At 35.9% G+C, this 19,107-nt stretch overlaps 1 protein-coding gene across 1 annotated transcript; it reads left to right on the top strand.

The window, feature by feature from the left end:
• The first annotated feature begins 279 nt into the window (after positions 1–279).
• LOC107773405 (F-box protein CPR1-like) lies at positions 280–1,289 on the top strand. Its single transcript, XM_016592832.2, has 2 exons — positions 280–883; positions 1,258–1,289. The coding sequence occupies exons 1-2, from the start codon at positions 280–282 to the stop codon at positions 1,287–1,289; spliced, it is 636 nt and encodes a 211-aa protein (XP_016448318.2).
• The last annotated feature ends 17,818 nt before the right edge of the window (positions 1,290–19,107 follow it).

The raw sequence follows: 19,107 nt of genomic DNA, 5'->3' as shown, positions 1-19,107 counted from the left end.
AGTAGGCTACCCGTGAAATCTCTTCTACGTTTCAAGTGCGTTTCTGAATTTTGAAATACATTAATATCTGAACCTTACTTTAAAAAAAAACATCTCAAATTTCATGCCAATAACCAAAATTCTCAAAAACTGCTTTTTGGCCAAGGAATCAATAGAAATTTTTACTTCCTTTCTTCTTCTTTATCCCCAGTTCATATTGTTAAGGATATACAGAGACTTGATTCACCTACACAATTGGCAATTTTTAAAAACCACTGTTGTTGCGATGGCTTGTTTTTCATGGAGATTTGGCCGGGTAAACCTTATAGATTCTTGCTATGGAACCCTTCCACTAGAGAATCAATAATACTTCCCCATTTAGAATTTTCAGACGAGGAATTATATGCTTACGGATTGGGATATGACTCTACTAATGATGACTATAAAGTCGTTAAGATTGACATTAATGACCAAGTTGATGAAATTCTTGCGCTGAAAAGTGGTTCCTGGAAAAGAATTCATGAAACATCAGGTAGGGTGGATTATTATCGGAGATGTGAAGGGGAATGTTTGGCATTTGTACATGGAACATTTCATTGGTACGGATATTCCGGAGGGCGAGTTGTGGTTTCATTGAATATTTCAAGTGAAAAATACGAAATAATACCTTTTCCAGAAACAAGCGGGTTACAAATTTCTTCAGACGATGAGCTGGGTGTATCAGTGTTAGGAGGAATGCTTTGTGTTTATTTTAGCAACGAGATAACTTTTAATTTATGGGCAATGAAAACTTATGGCGTCAAAGAATCGTGGACCAACTTGTTCACCATACCAACTAACGAACAACATCCTACCCCGATGTATAGGTTTTCAAATGGTGAAGTGCTACTTAATGTTTATTGCTGTATTTATAAATAATAATTCTGGAAAATATAAGTTATTGTAATGAAACAGTAATTAATTCGAGCCCACTGAATTCACAGTCTTTCCTTAAGGAATTTTAATCCCCTCTTAGTACCCAAGGTTATGGATTATTTCCTCTCAGGATAGAACGAATCACACTCTGGTATAGCGGTACTTCAAACCCCAGTGTTTCAGCGAACACAAAGTTCGGTAGCAAATCACACTTACAGTTGCTTTGTTTGAAGTTAAAACAATGCAGAACAAAGGAGTAGAAACTCAGAAAATCGTATGGAAATGCTGAGAGGAAGGAGTGCAATGTATAGCCAAAGTTGAGCGTTTTCAGTTTGGTATTTTTGTTGTGTCTTTCTTCATCAGCTGCTGCACGTATTTATAGCAGTCAGCTTTGAAGATGAACGACCCTCCACCCTCCATTGTGGAGCATGCACTAGCTTATTTGTGGAGCAAGCACTTGGCCATGGTGGGAAGAGCATTAGGCGGCTGCTATTGCAGGTGGTGGTCAATACACGGATTGGAACATATCCGTTATAAATACGGATAATCTTACGTTAATATTTATTATTAAGAAATAAATTTGGTCCAAAAAATTAATCAATCAATCATTTGACCGAATCTGAAGCTGAAGCCGAAGCCGAATCCGAAGCCGAAGCTGAACCGAGCGAGCGACGACGACGACGGCGCGAGGCTTGCTTTCTTCTTAACTCTTTAAGAGCTACAAGAAGAGCAATTATATATATACCCACCAAAAATCTTTTCCTCTTCCAATATGGGACAATGTCTCATTATCAAGAGGGGAAAACTTAAAATTTTACTCAAAAATTTTATTTTCCCTCCATTTCCCATTCACCCTCATTTTAAGACTATTTCATCTTAAATAACAAAAACCTCAACAATCCCCCACATGAATGGAGAATGGCTATATCACGGAAGTATGCATGGAAAAACTGTGTGATTTGCAAGCAAGGATTAATCGCATCTGGATAAGTAGGTTTCCCTTTGAACTTTACGTAGCGAACTTATGTCGGATATACTCGGTCAATCGGTAGATTTGATATCTTTGAACCATCGAACTTTGGTGTATACCTAGATAACCATAAGTCACACAACCGACCCTTAACCGTCTTTGGCTCTCATTGTTGTGTTCGTTTCAGCCATGAACACCGCCTGGTTTCATAAGTGCGTAGAGAACTGGCCTTACAAAGTTCTCCTTGAAGCGGCTAACACTTCACACTTACATAGGTGATTCCTAAACGTGTCATCCTGTAGATACACTATTTGATATACCCCGTATCAAATTTAGAAATCATTATAAAGACTTAATGCTTTATCCTTGATACTGAACATTGTCTCATCATGAGAACGGACTAAAATTTTATTTGACAATGTTGAACCGTCATTAATGACTTTGTTTGATCTCCTTGAACCTAGATCTTGGAATCTCCAGTCTTCTAGGTAGAGTTACCGCCACAATGACATGTTCTCGGCCAAAGCCCCATTCCCCTTGATGATTTCTCAACTACCTCTCTAGTTAGGCCTTTTATAAGTGGATCCGACACATTATCACTTGACTTTATATAGTCAATCGTGATAATTCCTCTAGAGAGTAATTGCCTAACGGTTTTATGTCTTCGTCGTATATGACGAGATTTACCGTTATACATAACGCTCCCGGCCTTTCCAATTGCCGCTTGACTATCACAATGTATACATATTGGTGCCAATGATTTGGGCCAAAATGGAATGTCTTCCAAGAAATTCCGGAGCCATTCAGCTTCTTCACCGGCTTTATCTAAGGCTATGAATTCAGCCTCCATTGTAGAGCGGGCAATACATGTTTGTTTGGACGACTTCCAAGATACCGCTCCTCCACCAATAGTGAATACATATCCACTCGTGAACTTAGAATCAGTTGAACCGGTGATCCAATTTGCATCACAGTATCCCCCAATCACCGCAGGAAATTTACTGTAGTGCAAGTCAAAGTTCTGGGTATGTTCTAAATATTCCAAAACTCATTTCATTGCCATCCAATGAGATTGGCTTGTATTGCTCGTATATCGACACAGTTTACTTATAGCAAAAGCTATATCTGGTCGTGTACAATTCATGATATACATTAAGCATCCCAACACACGAGCATAATCCAATTGTGATATGCTTTGGCCTTTATTCTTTGCTAATGCAAGATTCACGTCAATTGGAGTCTTTGCAACTTTAAAGCCCAAGTGCTTGAATTTTTCAAGTACTGTCTTAATATAATGAGATTGTGACAATGCCAGACCTTGAGGAGTCTTATGGATCTTAATTCCCAGAATTAAATCAGCAACTCCCAAGTCTTTCATATCAAACTTGCTATTGAGCATACACTTAGTAGCATTTATGTTGGCAATGTCATTACTCATTATCAGCATATCATCCACATATAGGCAAACAATGACTATGTGATTTGGAACATTTTTAATGTACACACATTTATCACATTCATTTATCTTAAAATTATTTGATAACATTGTTTGGTCAAATTTCGCATGCTATTGTTTGGGTGATTGTTTTAGTCCGTAAAGAGACTTAACAAGTCTACATACTTTCTTTTCTTTACCTGGAACCACAAACCCTTCAGGTTGTTCCATGTAAATTTTTTCCTCTAACTCTCCATTTAAGAAGGCCGTCTTAATATCCATTTGATGAATTTCAAGACCATACACTGCAGCTAATGCTACTAACATCCGTATGGACGTAATTCTTGTAACTGGAGAGTATGTATCAAAGTAGTCTAGACCTTCTCGTTGTCTATACCCTTTGACTACGAGTCTTGCCTTGAATTTATCAATAGTGCCATCATCTTTAATTTTTCTCTTAAAAATCCATTTAGAACCCAAAGGTTTATTTCCAGGAGGAAGATCAACCAATTCCCATGTATGGTTGTTCAATATGGATTCTATTTCACTATTGACTGCCTCTTTCCAAAACAATGATTCCGAAGAAGTCATAGCTTCTTTAAATGTTTGAGGCTCATTCTCCAATAAGAAAGTTACAAAATCTGGTCCAAATGAAGTAGAAGTTCTTTGACGTTTACTACGTCTTAGATCCTCCTGATTACACGTACTTTCTTTTGTTTCTTCCCGAGGTCGTTTAGATCCTTCACCAAACGACTCACATTCCTTTTTATACGAATATATATTTTCAAAGAACTCAGCATTATCTAATTCTATAACTGTATTATTATGAATGTCGGGATTTTCTGATTTATGAACCAGAAATCGATATGCTTTACTATTTGTCGCATATCCTATGAAAACACAATCAACGGTTTTCGGTTCTATCTTTACCCTTTGGGTTTAGGAACTTGCACTTTTGCCAAACACCCCCACACTTTAAAATAATTCAAGTTGGGCTTTCTTCCTTTCCATTTTTCATATGGAATGGATTGTGTTTTTCTATGGGGCACTCGATTTAATATTCGATTAGCCGTAAGAATGGCTTCACCCGACAAGTTCTGTGGTAAACCAGAACTTATCAACAACGCGTTCATCATCTCCTTTAATGTGCGATTCTTTCTTTCCGCAATCTCATTAGATTGGAGCGTGTAAGGGGCTGTTATTTGATGAATAATTCCATATTCTAAACATATTTCTTCAAAAGGAGATTCATATTCACCACCCCTATCACTTCTTATCATTTTTACTTTCTTGTTAAGTTGCGTTTTAACTTCATTTTTGTATTGCCTGAATGCGTCTATTGCTTCATCTTTACTATTCAGTAAGTAAACATAGCAATATCGAGTACCATCGTCAATAAAAGTTATGAAATACTTCTTTCCACCGCGAGATGGTATTGACTTCATGTCACAAATATCTGTGTGAATTAAGTCTAAAGGATTTGAATTCCTTTCAACTGACTTATAAGGATGTTTAACATACTTAGATTCTACACATGTTTGACATTTTGATTTTTCGCATTCAAACTTAGGCAGTACTTCCAAGTTAATCATTTTTCGCAAGGTTTTATAATTGACATGACCCAAACGTACATGCCATAAATCATTTGACTCAAGTAAGTAAGAAGAAGCTGAAATATTATTATTGTTTTCCATAACCATTACATTCAGATTGAAAAGGCCCTCGGTGAGGTAACCTTTTCCTACAAATATTTTATTTTTACTTATGACAACCTTGTCGGACACAAAAACGCACTTAAAGCCGTGCTTAACAAGAAGTCTAGTAGAGACTAAATTCTTTCTCATTTCGGGAACATGAAGGACATTGTTCAAAGTCATGACCTTGCCAGAAGTCATTTTCAGAAATATCTTCCCATATTCTTCAACTTTTGCTGTTGAAGCATTTCCCATATAAACTGTCTCTCCGGGTCCAGCAGGAGCATAAGTAGCAAAAGCTTCTCTAACTGCACAAACATGGCGAGTGGCTCCTGAATCAAACCACCACAGTTTAAGATTTTCCACCAAGTTACATTCAGAAAGCATGGCACACAAGTTATCAACATCATCATGCTTTACTACCATGTTTGCTTGACCCCTTTTCTTGTCTTTCTTCGGAGCACGACACTCCGTAGATTTGTGTCCGATTTTCCCACAATTGTAGCAGTTTTCACTGAACCGCTTCTTGCTTGGGTTGTATTTCGACCAGAAGCCTTCTTCCTCTTTTTGTTATCTTTAACAATATTTGCTCCCATTATTGTTGAATTTCCACGGCCTCTCCTTTCAGCAGCTTTATTGTCCTCTTCGATTCTCAACCGAACAATGAGATCTTCAAGGGACATTTCCTTTCGTTTGTGTTTCAAATAATTTTTGAAGTCCTTCCACAACGGAGGCAACTTCTCAATCATTGTTGCTACTTGGAATGCTTCGTTGATTACAAGACCTTCACCAAGTAGATCATGAATAATCACTTGCAATTCCTGGACTTGAGTAATAACAGACTTGCTATCTACCATTTTGTAGTCCAAAAATTTTGCGGCAATAAATTTCTTCATCCCGGCATCTTCACTTTTATATTTCTTTTCAAGCGCATTCCACAATTCTTTTGACGTCTCCATGCCACTGTATACATTATACAGATTATCATCCAGTCCGCTAAGAATATAATTCTTGCATAAAAAATCAGAATGCTTCCACACTTCAATCACGATAAAGCGTTCATTCTCTGGAGTTTTATCTGGCAGATCAGGAACATCTTCCTTGATGAACTTCTGTAGACATAACGTAGTTAAGTAGAAGAACATCTTCTGCTGCCAGCGCTTGAAATCAATCCCGAAAATTTTTTCGGGTTTTTCTGCCGGTGCCAACGCCGGTGTTCGGTTTGTCGATGTGTTGGCAGTCACCGTCGGAACAGCTTGGTTTTCGCTTTCAGTCGTCATTTTTTCTGTAAAAGAATGACACAAACAAACGTTTAATAAACGTTTTCAAACTGGAGTAAAAATCACGTAGATTTTAATCTCCAACAAAACGCCACGAAGGCTTTACTCTCCAAAACGGGAGTACACAAAACCACAAAGATTTTAGTTTGCAGAATAATAAGAATAACACAAATACAGAAATAAATATTAAAATTTCTTAAGATTGTTAGTCCCGCCAATATTGTTGTATTTGTAAATAATAATTCTGGGAAATATAAGTTATCGTAATGAAACAGTAATTAATTCGAGTCCACTGAATTCACAGTGTTTCCTTAAGGAATTTTAATCCCCTCCTAGTACCCAAGGTTATGGATTATTTTTTCCCAGGATAGAACGAATCACACACTGGTGTAGCGGTACTTCAAACCCCAGTGTTTCAGCGAACACAAAGTTCGGTAGCAAATCACACTTACAGTTGCTTTGTTTGAAGTTAAAATAATACAGAACAAAGAAGTAGAAACTCAGAAAATCGTATGGAAATGCCAAGAGGAAGGAGTGCAATGTATAGCCAAAGTTGAGCGTTTTCAGTTTGGTATTTTTGTTGTGTCTTTCTTCATCAGCTGCTGCACATATTTATAGCAGTCAGCTTTGAAGATGAACGACCCTCCACCCTCCATTGTGGAGCATGCACTAGCTTGTTTGTGGAGCAAGCACTTAGCCATGGTGGGAAGAGCATTAGGCGGCTGCTATTGCAGGTGGTGGTCAATACACGGATTGGAACATATCCGTTACAAATGCGGATAATCTTACGTTAATATTTACTATTAACAAATAAATTTGGTCCAAAAAATTAATCAATCCGAAGCCGAAGCCGAACCGAGCGATGACGACGACGGCGCGAGGCTTGCTTTCTTCTTAACCCTTTAAGAGCTACAAGAAGAGCAATTATATATATACCCACCAAAAATCTTTCCCTCTTCCAATATGGGACAATGTCTCATTGTCAAGAGAGCGAAACTTAAAATTTTACTCAAAAATTTCATTTTCCCTCCATTTCCCATTCACCCTCATTTTAAGACTATTTCATCTTAAATAACAAAAACCTCACACTTAACGACATGAAATATTCGGGAAGAGATGTATACAGGATATCCGATGGATCATTTGGATTAAGCAATCGAATATGGCCTTTGAATTCTGATGATGATATTGATGGAGTTATGACATATATTGGTATTGTTTATACAGAAAGTTTGATTAATCCAACATTGGGTCACTAAATTGTGTGCTGACCATCTAAATACTGTAAGTATGGCTCTCTCATTACTTAGTATTACTATTACTATTTGCTTGTTTATGTAAGATCGTGGTACTTTTTTAAATATTAATTTCATTTATTGTTTGAGAATTTTTGGCTCCAAAATTGATTAATCCAAGTATGGTTCGTTTGCTTATTGATCCTCTCAGACAAGTGACCGGAGCCATGATAAATCTTGGTTTGCAGCAGGATAGTCCTTAGTTTTTTAATTTGAGAATGTACTTCTTAAGATTCTACTAGACAACAAAGAACACTAGACCAGTCTTGGTTATATCATTATTTTTTTACTGCATTCCTCAACACCAAAGTCCAGCACTTGGTTACTGTAACTGGGGTGATTTTCTTTTGCCCGATGTTCATCTCCATGTGGTAGTCAAGCTCAGCACTCAACTCAGTCTTCCCAACACTTAGCCAAAATTTAGCACCTTTGGCCTTAGATTATTTCACGCAACGTTTCACTCAGTTTTGTTGTAGGAACAGTATAGGCAACGCTTGTAAAGTAAAGGCAACAGAATATAAAGAAAATAAGGCAACCATATACAGAAAACTATTTTTCCAACTTTGTATTCAACTTGAGCATATAAAAAAACTCAAAGTACAATGTTACAAAAGATTGCTCTTTTTAAACTTGTACTCAAAGAGTACTACTCTTAGCCTTAATTCGTTTTCCCACTAGAAAACTCTCTGATTTTAATTTGTCAAGGTGTTGCACATTCATAATTCATGTGACAGCCCACCTGCATGACACTTGTCTCACTTAGGCCTAGACACTTGTCCTACACAACCCATTATCTTATCCTAGTGTAGTTGATATCCCCCCCCCCCCCCACACACACACACACAACTACTAGGATCATGGAAGTTAATTAAAACAAGGCCCCAAAACGCCTGGTAACCACCACTGACTTTGGCTTGCTGAAGCCTATTGTTCATGTGCATACCATGGCTTGAATGGGGCGCCAATGCTTTACCGCAGGCTGCCGCATTATGCCTTAGTCTCATGTCCACACACATAACCTTTGTCACGCCCCATACCATGCCTATGTTTGCCTTGCACATACGTTAGCTGCAGTGGCAGAGCCAGAATTTTCACTAAGGGGAGTCAAAATATAAATAAGTAAGCATGCGAAAAAATTAAGGGGAGTCAACATATAATATTATAAATAAAAAATAAAAATTTGACCTATCTATGCATTGTACTTTTTCGACGAAGGAGTGTCAATTGACTACCCTTGTTAATGTGTGGCTCCGCCATTGGTTAGCTGCATTCATGTTGTCCGTGCCCTCTTCGTTTTTGCCTTGCCTTAGCATCACAGTCAAATGCCTTGATGCCTCTTGTCGTGTCTTAGTGTCCCTCTCAGCCTACTCTTTGTCAACCTGCCTTGCCTCTCTCAAGACTTTGGCTATTGCTTGCCCGTTTTCTCTATTTGTTTTGGTGCTAGCTCGCACTCCTTAGCATGGGCGAAGCTAGAGTCTTGTATTTTAAACGTATATAAGCTAGAAAATTATATTGTATATATTAGTAAAAAAATATTATATTTTAAACGTATATAATATATATTGAATACCCTTTATCGTGAATTTTTTTACTTCTTCCAAGTTTGAACACCCTTGAAAAAGTTCTTGGCTTCACCACTGCTCCTTAGCCTAGCAACACTCCTGCTGCTCATGACAACGCTCTCATTGTCATCCAATATTCAAAAAAGTCGGATCCCTAACAGTTATACCTTGTATAAATGTCATGCAATTCCAACAAGTTTTTGTTACCTTCCGCAAGAATTGGGTCGTGCAACTTTTGAGCAAACTGATAGTAGTTACCAAGATTAACTAACCACGTACAAGACAATACTACTGCTAAAAGTTGAAATACCCCTTCCTATATGCAATGCACTTGTCTGCATCAAATATGGAGAACTGACCTAAGTCACCAGCAATCAAAAACAAACTCGCCTGGTTTCTCGACACGTGTATACCGAGTCAAGTACTACATGATTTTAATAATATCAATACTATTGGTATAACAAATTAAGCTTTGAGTAAGTATAACTTAAAGAATAAAGAATACGTTTATGCAAATAACGTAGATTTGGGGACTGCACGTGGTAAGTATTTCAGAGTTTATTGCCTCAGCATCGTTGATCCAGGTGATTCGGATGTCATGCCTGGTGACCAGTGAGATAGCAGCTGATGTTAGATTGTTCTTCTGATGAATTCCGCTCAATCTTAATGACATGAATTCTTTTTAATGAAACAAAAAAAGTAGTTGATGGACGTACGTGTATCTACAGTTATGGGTTTGGACTATATATACACGTGTAAAGAAAGTAACCCCAGTTATACACTTCCTTTGTTCTACTAATCCTTGTTCATTCTGAACTTGGTAGGGTGAGGTGCACTAAATGCCTTCAAATAAGGGACTACATATATTTGGTGGTTTGGTTTAGGAAGTAGGAATTTTTTATTCAAAAATAAATCTGAAAAAATTCGGAAAATTTGTCTATAAATAGAAGAGAAAAATGTGAGAAAAGAGGAGAGAAGAAAGGGAGAGGAAAGAGAGGAGGGAATTGAAAAAAAAAATTCTTCTTCTGTGCTAAGGGAATTTCTAGTCGTCTCATTCTTTTTTCCTCTTTCTTTCGAAAAATCCAGCAATTTATCACCCCGTTTAAGACCCGAAAATGCCCCAAATTCAAGCCTAAAAACACCCTTGAAGTACCCTCATAAACGTAGCAAGGTTCCGACTTTGTCTCTCCGATTTCGTTGAGGTCTCCGGCGAGCCAGACTCCGGCCAGATTTCTTTTCTTCATTTCATTCGATTCCTTGAGAAGACGTGTCGAGGTCCATTTTTTACTTTATCCTTGATTAATATATAAGTTTGGATTTTTTTTTATTATGATGGGTATTTGAGTAAAATTTTATGGTTCATACTTACTGATTATTTGAGCATGTTTCTTTTCCTGTTCATAGTTGTAACGACTCGACTTATCATTTTAAGAATTTACGCCCCGTTCAGTGACTTAAGGTTTCGAACAGCCTCGCAATATGTATTATAACTCGCGTGTGTGGTCGAGTTTGATTTACGGATGATTCGGAGTGATTTGGGACACTTAGTCCCTAAGACAGAAGCTTAAGTCTTAGGATTTTGACCGTAATCAGAACCGTGTGAAGACGACCCCGGAATGGAGTTCTGTCGGTTTCGTTAGCTCCATTGGGTGGTTTTAGACTTAGGAGCGTGTCCGGACTATGAATCAGAGGTCTGTAGCCAATTTAGGCTTAAAATGGCGAAAGTCAATTTTTTGGAGATTTGGACCGGAAGTGGACTTTTTGATATCGGGGTCGGAATGTAATTCCGAGAGTTGGAACAGCTCCGTTATGTTATTTGGGATTTGCCTGCAAAATTTTGACGTCATTCCTGGTTGGTTTGATAGGTTTCGGCATGAGTTTTAGAAGTTGGAAGTTTTTGAAGTTCATAAGTTCGATTTGTGGTGCGATTTATATTTTCGGCGTAATTTGATGTGATTTGAAATCTCGAGCGAGTCCGTGATATATTATGGGACTGGTTGGTATGATTGGACGGGGTCCCGAGGGGCTCGGGTGTGTTTTGGAGTGATTTCAGACCAAATTGGAGCTGTTTGGACTGGTGTTGCTGAAGTCTGGTTTCCTTCTTCACGAACGCGAAGGGAGTCCCGCGTTCGCGAAGAGGAGTTTGAGGGGCTGATGATTTGTCCTTCGCGAACGCGAACGCGAACGCGAAGAAGGAGCAGGGCAAGCCTTCGCGAACGCGGCCCAGGCAACGCGAACGTGAAGAAGAAAGGAATATAGGGGCCTGGGGTCGTTTGGCCTTCGCGAACACGAACGCGACGAGGAAGTCGCGAACGCGAAGAGGAAATGATGATGCAAGAACAGTTGGCCTTCGCGAACACGACTCTTGTCATGCGAACGCGAAGAAGGATTTGAGGCAGCTGGATTTTGGCCTTCGCGAACGCGAAGCAATGGTCGCGAACACGAAGAAGGTGTATCTGGGCAGAATTAAAAGTCTCAAAAATGGGGGTTTGAGTTCATAACTCAAAATCTAATTTGGAGCTCGGTAGAAGGCGATTTTTGGAGAGATTCTTGCATGGGTGTTTGGGGTAAGTGATTCTTATCTAGTTTTGATTAATTTTCATGATTATGTCTTTGAATCCATCATTTAATTCGGATTTAATGGAGGAAAAATTAAGATTTTTGTAAAATCGTCCAAAAATAAAAATTTAAGATTTGAAAGTCGAGTTGTTATTAGAATTCGATAAAATTGGTATGATTGAACTCGTATCGGAATGGGTATTCGGATTTCATGAAAATTATGTCGGGTTCCGAGAGGTGGGTCCCGCTTTGACTTTTGTTGACTTTTGGAATAAAATTTTAAGTCGACGTATTATTATCCAGAATTATTTCCAATGAATTTTAATGAAGTTATACAATTAATTTGGATAGATTTGAGCTGTCCGGAGGTCAATTCAAGCAAGAAGGTGATTTTGGAATATCAGCATAACTTCAAAGAAGTAAGTGTCTTGCTTAACCTCGAGTGGGGGAATTTTCCATTATGCATTGAGTCTTATGTGCAATTTGTGTAATTGAAAATCATGTACGTGAGGTGACGAGTACGTACTTGGTTTATATATGCAAATTTTATTGAGTTAAAGTCTAGAGCATATTGTGTAGTAAATCGGATAACTGTTTGCATGTATTTAATCATCTACTTGTCGTGCCTAAATCCTTGTTGTTGACTCTGTTGTTATATGACAATGTGATGCGATTGTTATTTGATTATTATGAAATTTCGTGAATTTGCTGTTTGATAATTATTGGAACTTAATTTCATTTTGGATTTTTTTCTCTGCAAATAATTAATTAAATGAGCTTAAGAAGGGGTGTTTATATAATTATTAAAAATTTGATCTTTATGAAGACTTTGCTTTATGTTGAGTAATTTCTATCTCTATTTGATTATTTTTGGGTGTTGTACATATTGTGTGGAGCATTTGGCTATTTATTGTGAAATTAATTAACTTGGTTGTAGCTTTGGAATTTGGTTGTGGCCATTGGGCAAATTATGATATGAATTGATCTTTGTTATGTTGGTGTGATAATTTTTCGTGTAAATTGTTGTGTTGTGTGAGTTGTTATTTAGGGGAGATATGGGTGGCATTTCACCGTTGATATTATGTGGTTATAAGGGTGGCATTTCACTGTTGTTACGTTTGTTAGAATATTGTCTGGGCGGAGCGATAAGGGTGGCTATAGGAGCGATAAGGGTGGCAATAAGACCGATAAGAGTGGCTATTGATATTGTCTGGGCAGAGCGATAAGGGTGGCTATAGGAGTGATAAGGGTGGTAATAAGAGCGATAAGGGTGACTATTGTCAGGGACGATATGTGATGATGTGGGGTTGTGGTGATGATGATTTTTTTATGTGATGTTGTGATTTTTTTTGTGTTTATTTAATACCTCGTGCGATTTATTTTGTTATTGGTAAATTGATAACAATCTGGTTTATGTTAAAATTGAGAACCTGTGGCTATGGCCAGATGAATTATAAAATGAAATGTGGGCACGAGGTGCCGTGAGTAAATAATGAGGATATTTGGCACGTGAATTGTCCGTACAGTTGATATATGAAATGGGGGCACGGGGTGCTGTGATGAGATGATAATGATATTTGGCACGTGAGTTGTCCGTACAGTTGTGATATGAAATGAGGGCACGAGGTTCCAAAAAAATATGATGATTTAATTCTGGGCACGAGGTACCATGAAAACATGAAAAAAATAGGCTGAGACCCGTGTTTATGAAAAATATGAAATTAGGCTGAGACCCGTATTTTTATGATTATGAAATGAGGTGTCACATGTTGACTTTTTAATTGAAAGAATTATATTCAAAATATTTATTTGGAAGGATTTTTACTTATAAAGTATTATATGAAAGAATTGTATTTGAAAGATATTTATTTGAGGAAATTATATTTGAAAAGATTTATTGAAAGTATTATATTTGAAAAATAATTATTTGAGAAAATTATATTTGAAAGAATTATATGTGAAAGACATATATTTGAAGTACTTGATTTAATTGGGTGTAATTATAATTATTAATAGTTGAGCGATATTAATGGTATTCTTGTTGTCTGTTGTGCATATCACTGGTTGTTTCATGTTGCTCTGTTGTTATTTGTTTCCTATTATTTTGTATATTATATTGCACATATTATTAGACTAGTGAGTGTCTTGACTGTACCTCGTCTCTACTCCATTGAAGTTAGTCTTGATACTTATTGGGCACCGCTATGGTGTGCTCACTCTATACTTCTGCACATTTTTGTGCAAAGTCAGGTATTGGAGAAATCGGACTTGAGCAGAGTTAAAGCGCGATCGTAAAGATTCAAGGTAGAGCTGCTTGGCCGTCGCAGTCCCTTGAAGTCTTTTCATTTCATTGTACTGTTAATTTGTAATCAAACAATATTGTATATTCGCTACTCGTGATCATTCCATGTATTCAGTTAGAGTTCGTGACTCAGTACTACCAGTCTTGGAAGGTTGTATATTCATATTTATTCCGTTGTTAGTTTTGGTTACTTATTTAATTTTTAAAAAAATGGCTTCAAAATGTAATAGAAATCGGCTTACCTAGTCTTAGAGATTAGGTACCATCACGACGCCTGTAGTAGAATTTTGGGTCGTGACAATAGTTGGCATAGATTAGTTTGTCATCTTTTGTTGGTTTAAAGTTTTAGCAAGAACATGTTTATTTCCTTTTAATCCATAAACAATAATAGTTTTTCGGTTCTCGTTAGTTTTCTTAAATTCTCTAGCTATTTTAGGTGGATTAGTTTTATAGAAGATTTAGTTCCATGAATTAGTAAGGCATGAATCTTTCACTGTCATTATTTATTTAATATAATTTTAGAGAAGAAAAAATCCATGTTAGGGGAAATCAAGGTGCAAAAGGCAGTAATGTATAAAGGGAATTGGGTCATACGAACGTTGATGTGCCATGAAATAGTTTTGATATTAAGGAAGAATGGGTCATGGAATTTTCTGACTTTAAAACTAGAAAGATCGAGCCTTTAGGAATCTTTGGGTCGGATAGTTTAAGTATGGGAAAAATACACTACGGAGCATCTTTCAAAAAGTATTTAAGAAAATGATACTAATTTTTGTTTATTCCATATATAGCATATTCTTTTACAATATTAGCATATGGTAAAAATTATGTGCACAATTAATAAGTAACACAAATTATGGAATCAATTTTATCTTTATTTATCTTTCTACATTCTCTCTCCTCCTATTTTCTATTCTAAATTTTAGGTGCTTGATTTAGCATTCAATTCTCCCTCCTTTTCTATTCTGAATTTCTTTCCTTTAATTTAGCATTCAATATTCTTTGAATATTTGTACTACTTTGAATATTTATATGAAAGGTATAAATAAAAAATGTCATATATATTGTTTATACCTACTTCCCATATCTCATATATATATATATATATATATATATATATATATATATATATATATATATATATATATATTATAATACTATATATACGTATTCCATGTATATATTTAATTATCTACTATTATTACATTAAAACACAATATATACATACAATGACTGAAGGATTCAGTATACTCTGTATATTAATATACTTAAAAATACCATTGTAATTGTAACGATTTAATATCATCATTATACTGTGTAAAAAAATTTATGTTGACATACAATTAAAAATAAAACTTTATACCAATAGTATATATAATTAATTATAACCATATAATTCGATATTGTTTGATAAAAACTTGTGCGGTCCTGTTAATCTGCAACAAGTAAGAAACATAAAAGTTTTCAAAATAAATGTACGAAATATTTTCATAATGAAATAGAGTCCATTAATATCATATATGCATGTAGCAATAGAAAACGCATTAATTTCTTCGTTATTGTTCGGCGCTACTTTAGGAAGTGTATTCGCTTAAGGAGAAGAATCAGAATTGCTTTGGATGTTTTTAGGAATTGAATGCTTTGGATTTTTTTAAAACAGTGATTCTAGGTCCATATTTATAGCTCGCTGCTAAGAATGAATTTATTTAGCTGCCTGTTTTGTAAAATACCTATTGCTGCTATGTATTTGAAATTTTTTCTTAAATATTGCCTACTTATGTTTTTTTCCCTTTAAGTATTATAGCCCATGATAATAAAATTCATAAGGTAGCTCATATTTCCTCCATAATGAATAATTGCAAATACTTTTCATAACTTAGTAAAGTAATTCAATTTGTAAATAATTCTAGTAATTAAATTTCATACTTCTACACAAAACTATTTCATAACTCTTGACTTTACAAAAATTTTAAATTAGTTTAGGAAATAATTCATGAACATGGTAGTATGTTTCAAGTGTGCTCTAAATTAATCAAATTATCGTAGTTATATACACGTTTGCGCAAGATAATTATGATTTCCAAAATAATTTAAGGTACACGTTCGCGCGACTTTGACTGAACAATCTTAATAATAATAAAAGTGTTATCAATTGTGTACACGCACTCGTGACATGATTTTTAATGCGCCAAACAAAATGAGTACACGTACTCGTGACTCCTTTCAAGATAATTCCATAATTATGAATAATTAAGTAATTAAAAGCGGTTTAAGGCAAAAGTGCATAAATTTTCCTGAACATAAAATGTCCTGAATTAGTAAAGTCAGGTATAATTATTAATGCGACTGTGCTAGAACCACGGAACTCGGGCGTGCCTCACACCTTCTCCCGAGTTAACATAATTCCTTACCCGATCTTTTGTGTTCGCGGACTATAATTCAGAGTCAAATTTCCTTGATTTGGGATTTAAAATAATTGGTGACTCGGAACACCGTAATTCAATAATTTCGAGTGGGGACTCTTAAAAAATAAAATAAAATAATCTCATTTCAATAATGTCACTTAAACTGAAAAAACTCCTTTATTTCCCCTTACCCCGGAAAAAAAGGAGGTGTGACAGCTCTAGCAACTCTGCTGGGGAACACTAGAATTCGAGCTCGTACATGTCGACTTTTATTTGGCTTTATTAATTTTGTATATACTGTGATTTATTTGGACCTAATGTGCTACTTGCTTGCTTTTTTACCTCTTTGATATTGTTGAACTGTACATTATAAACTGCTTCTCACGCACCCCTTTGAGTCTTCTTAAAATTAAAATTGGGAATATGCTTGACATAGCCTGCTTTCTTTGAGATAGCCGAGGTGCTTGCCACCCAGTGAAGGATTTTAGACACACATATTTTAGGAGGGGAGCACCACCAGCTAAGCCGGAAAGCAATGCTACCTGTACGCTGACCCTTATCGGCTCGAGTTGTCCGATCGAGTAAGCTAGTCTAGATACCTTCTCCATCAGGATTTAAACCTAGAAGAACAAACCTCATGCCGGATATCCCTAGTAGGTTCTCTTTATTTGCATCACGTGCATTTGACTTAGCATGGCTTGGCACAGGGGCCGAGTTCTGTTTTAGGACAGTTACCTTATTGAGACCATTATGTTCATGTTATGTACTACTTGTTACATTATTTAGGAGGCTTGCATGTTGGTCGACTTTAGCATAAAATAGCTGAATGAACAGAGAAAAAAAAGAAGAAGAAAAAAAATGATGTGGTCTAATGCATATGGTTTTTAAAGATTAATTTTCATAAAAATAAAAAAAGAGAAAAATAGTTAGTCTTACTGAACTACGGGGTCTGATTCTCACCGGATGTGAGATATGTAGGCAACCTTTATCGTGTCCGGCCCCCAATTTTAAAAAATCCAAAAATATTTTCCTTTAAATTTATCTTTGAGACATCAAATCCAGAAATTTTTAAAACAAATTCCAAAAAGAGAGTTGAATTCCAAAATATTTTTTGTTCTGCTTCAAAAAGATTTCTTTCGGAAATTAAAAAGAGATTCAGAATCAAAAAATATTTTCAGAAATTCAAAGGAAAAAATTCAAAATTCAAAAATATTTTATTTTTTCTTTAGAAGTCTTTCTTTCGAAAATTCCAAAAAAATATTTTCTTTCTTCTTTAGATGTCTTTTCTTTCAACAATTCCCAAAAAAAATTCAAAAACTTTTTCCTTATTAGGAGATTTCATGGTCTGAATTGTATAAGAGTAAGAGTTATTTTATTTACTTTATTCCTGATATTTCCTGAACTACGCAAGATCTTATTCATGTTCCCACATGATACGTAGGCAACCCACATTCGGTTCAATCGAATGATTTTGAAAAACAAAGTGAAAAAAGAAGGAAAAAAAGAGAAAAAGAAGAAAGAGGTGAAGAGTGTGTTCATTCTAACATGCTTGTTATTTAAAATAAAAGTTAGTTAAAGGTGGTCGGTTTGTTGGTTTGCAATGGTGAATCAAGAAAATAATCCAGGATCACTCTATCATCTTTTCTACCAAGGGAATAAGCACCGCTATTGTTGATCCGACTAAGATCACGAAAAGGCAAGTACACAGTTTGGTAGTGAAAAGAAGAGGCAAATGCTGGTTGACTTTTACTAGGTTTGAGCAACAAGACATGCTTTGTGTGAGACGATCTGTGATGATAAGGAGACATGAGAGTTCTTCCAAGTCTTTTGGCAAATTGGTTGCTATAAAACTTCTCATGCCGCTAGTCCTGAAATCCGATAGCCAATATTGGGAACGACTTGATCAAAAGTCAAAATTTGAATGTTGATTCCAAAGCAATCTTATTGAATTTCGTAGTAATACTGATGTGCAAATGCGTAGCTAAGATGTCTATCACGACCCAAAATCCCACCACAGGCGTCGTGATGGCATTTAGTCTTTAAGCCGATTATAATTACAGTTCAAGCCAATTTTTTTCTTTTATATATATAAACCAACAACGGAAATAATTACAAACAACCTCCCAAGACTAGTAATATTGAGTCACGAACTCTAACTAAATACATGAAGTGATCTCAAGGATCGAATACTCAATACTGTTTGATTAATAATTAAGAGTACAATAAAATGGAAAGACTCCAAGGGACTGTGACGACCAAGTAGCTCTACCTTGAATCATTGGGATCACACTCTAACTCTGTCTGAGTCCAATATCCTCAATACCTGACTTTGCACAAAAATATGCAGAAGTGTAGTATGAGTACACCACGGTCGGTACCCAGTAAGTATCGAGACTAACCTCAGTGGAGTAGTGACGAGCTACAGTCGAGACATTTACTAGTCTAATAACCTGTGCAATATAGTATACAAAAATAATAGGAAACAAATAACAATAATGACAACAATAATCAACCAGTGATATACACATCAGGGCGACAAGAACACCATAAATATTGCGCAACAAATAATGAAAACAAGTACAACTAATTAATCAAGTCCTTCCAATATAAATCTTTCGCCTATATGTTTTTCAAATAGAAATCTTCAGGATATAATACTTTCAAATAAATCTCTTTCAATTATAATTTCTTCAAATAAATATCTTTCAAAT

Source organism: Nicotiana tabacum, chromosome 24, assembly GCF_000715075.1.
Source record: "Nicotiana tabacum cultivar K326 chromosome 24, ASM71507v2, whole genome shotgun sequence".
Lineage (NCBI taxonomy): Eukaryota > Viridiplantae > Streptophyta > Magnoliopsida > Solanales > Solanaceae > Nicotiana > Nicotiana tabacum.
This window is presented reverse-complemented; position numbering and strand designations above follow the sequence as displayed.